This window comes from Myotis myotis, unplaced genomic scaffold (assembly GCF_014108235.1).
Source record: "Myotis myotis isolate mMyoMyo1 unplaced genomic scaffold, mMyoMyo1.p scaffold_m19_p_3, whole genome shotgun sequence".
Lineage (NCBI taxonomy): Eukaryota > Metazoa > Chordata > Mammalia > Chiroptera > Vespertilionidae > Myotis > Myotis myotis.
This window is the reverse complement of record NW_023416335.1, coordinates 34576883-34581590: the sequence shown is the minus strand read 5'-3', so window position 1 is coordinate 34581590 and position 4708 is coordinate 34576883. Positions and strand designations below refer to the sequence as shown.

General features: G+C 40.4%; 1 protein-coding gene across 1 annotated transcript; it reads left to right on the top strand.

The window, feature by feature from the left end:
* Positions 1-494: 494 nt before the first annotated feature.
* Positions 495-869, top strand: LOC118650188 (AP-2 complex subunit alpha-1-like). Its single transcript, XM_036298276.1, has one exon. The coding sequence runs from the start codon at positions 510-512 to the stop codon at positions 867-869; it is 360 nt and encodes a 119-aa protein (XP_036154169.1). The 5' UTR covers positions 495-509.
* The last annotated feature ends 3839 nt before the right edge of the window (positions 870-4708 follow it).

Sequence of the window (4708 nt, the reverse complement as noted above, 5' to 3'; positions counted from 1 at the left end):
AGGGAGAGAGAGATGACCAGTTGCCTCCCGCATGCCCCCTACTGGGGATCGAGCCCGCAACCCAGGCATGTGCCCTGACCAGGGATTTAGCCTGAAGTTAATTGTCTGTGCAGTTGTGATAGTGATCAAAATGAGACAAAATAAAAGCAAGTTATTTAGTTTAAAGAAAAGCAAAATTGTTGTCTACTGCATAGTGTGTCACACTAAAAGGATTCCCAAATTGCCAAGTGCTCTTTTCATCTGCTGCCTGCTGTCATTCTAACTTACCCTCTATGTACTGGGGATTTCCAGATGGCATCTGCACTGACGTCTAGATTGATAATTGCAGAAAACTCACTACATTTCTTTCTTCTTTTTAAGACATTATATCTTTCCCCTGCCTCAAATTAGAGATAAAGTCTTGGTTTAAATCGAAATTCTGACAGAAGTTTAAAAGCTCATGGGGCAGTCTGAACGCGCCCTCTCTCCAACGCCAGGGAGACCCTCAGTCCCTCACCCTGAAGCTCCCCATGACCATCAACAAGTTCTTCCAGCCAACAGAGATGGCGGCCCAGGACTTCTTCCAGCGCTGGAGGCAGCTGAGCCTCCCCCACCAGGAGGCGCAGAAAATCTTCAAAGCCAACCACCCCATGGATGCTGAAGTCACGAAGGCCAAGCTCCTGGGGTTTGGCTCTGCTCTCCTGGACAGCGGGGGCCCCAGCCCTGAGAACTTCGTGGGGACTGGGATCATCCAGACTAAAGCCCTGCAGGTGGGCTGTCTGCTCCAGCTGGAGCCCAATGCCCAGGCTCAAATGTATCCGCTGACCCTGCACACCATCAAGGAGCCTGTCTCCATTCAACTGTGTGAGCTGCTGGCCCAGCAGTTCTGAGCCCTGGACCCTGCCCCCGGCTCCAGGAAGCCCCTAGGACTGAGGGAGCTTTGGTGGATTGGAGCAGTGAGGGGACCTCCACTGGTGACAGGGAAGACCCCACGGTAGGGGGATGCCTGGGACTTTCCTCTGGGAAGTCTCCTTCCTCGCTTCCCCAACCCAAGCACAGAGGGGAGAGGGGCCAGGGAAGCAGGGGCCTCCTCCCCTCCCTTCCACCCTGTTGTGGCCCCTCCTGCCCCCCCCCCGCCCCCATCTAGGGGCTGTATATTATTGTGATCCAATAAACAGAAAGACCCAAAAAGAAAAGCTTATGGGGCAATAAAATGCAGTTAAAAAAAGAATGAAAAAGAAAAGAACAAAATTTAAAATGTCTTATCTATGTAAAGAATTAGCAGTGCATACAATATGTGGTTACTGAGTTTTAGAATCATGCTTATGCACTTGTGTGATATTTTCTGCTAAATATTTATTGATTAATGTGCACTCCAGCCAACTTAAGAGTTAAGATTGGGAAATCAGGGTCAATTACTGATTTGTGAAAATAAGCAGTGAGCAGCTAGCATCCAATGATGATAATGGTTTTTTAAGATTTAACCATGCTCTTGGGTACATGGCTTCTCCCACATGGAGTCTCTAGGATTCTATTTTTGCTCTATCTTGAGCTTAGGATGACGATCATGATGAATTGTATCATATTGTAAGGTGGTTTGTGATGAAAAAAATTTCCACCAGGGACTGTAGCACAACTTCAAAACTCACGCTCTGATAAAACACCTAGAAATGTACAATTGTCTCCTCTTCCTTCCCTCTTCCCTTGCTTTTGTTAAAGGCAAAAACAACATAACAGAGAACTAAAATGTGGGTTGGTAACAATAATCTTTTTCTAGGTAGATGTTAAAGTTTCAATGATTTTATCTGTCTATACCTATTTTTTATATATTTATCATCTATCAATCTCATTTTTAAAAATTATTCAGTTTAAAATTGGAAAAAAGTGGGAAATAGGGATTTGAAAATTAGGGATAGGGTAAATTGTCGAGATATGAAAGCTACAGACTTCTTAAAAAATAAATGTCAGTTTTCCTTTCAAAATGGACAACTATACACTAAGACTAAGTTCTCTGTAGATACAGCACAGTGGTTGGCATATTGGTAGATTGCCTTCATCAGCATGGCTAACTTATTTAGCTACTTGAAGACACAGTCATTTTGGGATCAAATGGATCACCTGCCCGTTTGCACATTAAGTCTATTACGTGGTCAAAGGGAACAAAATTGGTCCTCCGAAAGGAAGGAATCAATGACCTGCCATTTTTATTATTAAATCTCTTGCTTTCAACCATTTCAACTATGTGGTATTCTTGCCTTTCTTTTCCTCGGAGTCTACTCAAGACTTTGGTAGATTACTTCTCTGAAATATCTCCACAGTTCTGGAGGAACACTCATAGAGCTCTGGAAACATTGGAAAGCCTCCAGATGCATTTCAGGCTTCTCTATAGATGAATATGGGTCTCCAGGCTATTGTTCAAATGGAAGATACTCCAGTTATATGGCTCTAAAGAGCCTTCAAGAAGGCAGCATGATTATTTTGTATGCCTTTAGAAGAAACAATTTTATATTAGCTGTTGCTTTCTGAATCTTGTTTATTTATTCATTGATTCATTTTTTCTTACAATAGTCATTTACTATGCCTTTTCTGTAATGTATGAACACTGTGTGGATTTACATAGATTTGCATCTCACTCTCCAGGAATTTACAGTCTTATTCTTTCTATCATGCATTTTTATACAAGATCCTAGCCTGTTCTATCCAAATCAGGTACTTGGATTATGAATTTCCTCTATTGGATCAAGTTTAAAACATGTCTGAATAACTAAATATATACCAAAAATTAAATACATATAAAAAATGAGGAGAGAAAGTTACATAACATAGATGTTTATGAAGAGAAGTTATCTGTTAAGGGCTGAATTGTGTCCCTCACAAAATTCAAACATTGAAGTCCTAATGCCTAGTACTTTATAATGTGACCATATATGGAAACAGGTTCTTTTACAGAAGTAATTAAGTTAAAATGAGGTCATTAGGGTTGGCCTCAATCTAATATGACTGGTGTCCTTATTAGAAGAGAGTATTTGGACACACACACACACACACACACACACGATAGTTGTGAAGATATAGGGAAAAGATGGTCATCTATGAACCAAGGGGCCAGGCCTCAGGAAAAACCAACCCTGCCAGTCCCTTGATTTTGGACTTCCAGCCTCCAGAAGTGTGAGAAAATAAATATCTATTGTTAAAGCCACCCAGTCTGTGATACTTTGTTACAGAAATCCTAGCAAACTAATACAGCATGATACTTGGAAAGTCAAAATTAATTATTGAGCAAATGTTGTGTATAAGTCATTACAATAAATGTTGTATAGTAAATATTAATTTAGGCCTTAAGTTGCTTGGAATTTATTTCTCAGATAAGTACAATTCCATATTTGTTTCCTGAAGAACACACACACACTCACACACACACACACACACACACACACACACACGAACCTACAGTCAAGTAGAGAATAGCTTTTATGATTGGAAATACAAATGGAAAAAGTTCAATAATTGTAATGACAATAGCAGCTCTTTATATTTTGTGTCTTCTCTGTTCTGCCGGCTGGGCCATAACACCTATTTTTATCAGTTAGTTTTATTTCTGTTATAGTTAAAGACCTGAGACTCAAAAAATTATCTTTTAATCACCCAAGATCTCATAGCTAGAAGCTCTCATGGCTAAAGGGACAGAATTGGCACTTTCTACTCTTTGAAGGTGTAGCAAATGCTTTCAAAGATCTTCCTGCCCCAAGAAAAGTCTGCTCTGCTTCCCAGGGTTCATTAATGCTGCTGAGTAGACTGGCTCTTTTTATGGTTAACAAGAGCTCTGATATCCATAGTAGCCCGTCAACGCTGGGAGCTGTCATGGAAGAGTTTTCTTCCTCTGGCCTCTCCTAAGTATTTCAGGTCATTAGGAAGTTACCCTTCTTCCTTCCTAATCCTCACTCAGTCACTTGGAGAACAACCCACAACCTACCTCTCCTTTGCCTAACTGCTCTAAAACATTAGGTAGGAATTGTTGCTGAGGTCTTTATAAGGTCACAGCAAGATATGTGAAATAGGCAGGAGGGCCACATATAAATTTGCATAAAATATGCCTTTAATTTGCATTTAAATGCACTGTGATTTGCATAAAAGTCTATTATTATGCCTTTAGAGTATAAATTTTATAATTGTCCTTTTTTAAAGCTGTCACTTATTTTTCATGCCCCCTTTTTCAATTCTTCCCAAGATTTCTGCATTCTTGAGGATGCCTCCCTTCATGACCCAATAAGGACATAATGGAGGTTTCTGGTGCTTTTGCATAAAGAACTCACACAGAGAAATGCTGGCACAATCCTCATTTTCTTTTTCTCACCAGAAAATCCACTGTCACATTTCTCTTCTCATTTTGTGTCTAGTATCTGACTTCATTATAGACTATTAAGCCCATCACTATCAATGAGAAATTGTATGAGGTAGAGTTAAGCAGGAGAAGAAGAGTTTATTTAAGACTATTGCAATGGACGTCAAGATTATTACAATAGAGAGTGAGATAGAATTTTGGTGAAACAAGAGATGGGAGAGTGTTTAAGCCTTGCGGTGAGCCAGTGTAAAACTGCTGGAGGATTTTGATTGTTCAAAGAGATTAGGCATCTTTTAGGTGTTTGCTAACTGGTGCACAGAGACTGGGGAATAGAGGCTCTCTCTTTCCTGATTACATTTTAAAGGGATGGCTCCCAGTTCCTTGAGA

Coding starts and splice junctions, on each gene's coding strand:
- LOC118650188 (XM_036298276.1), top strand. CDS start 510: ATGACCATCAACAAGTTCTTCCAGCCAACAGAGATGGCGGCCCAGGAC.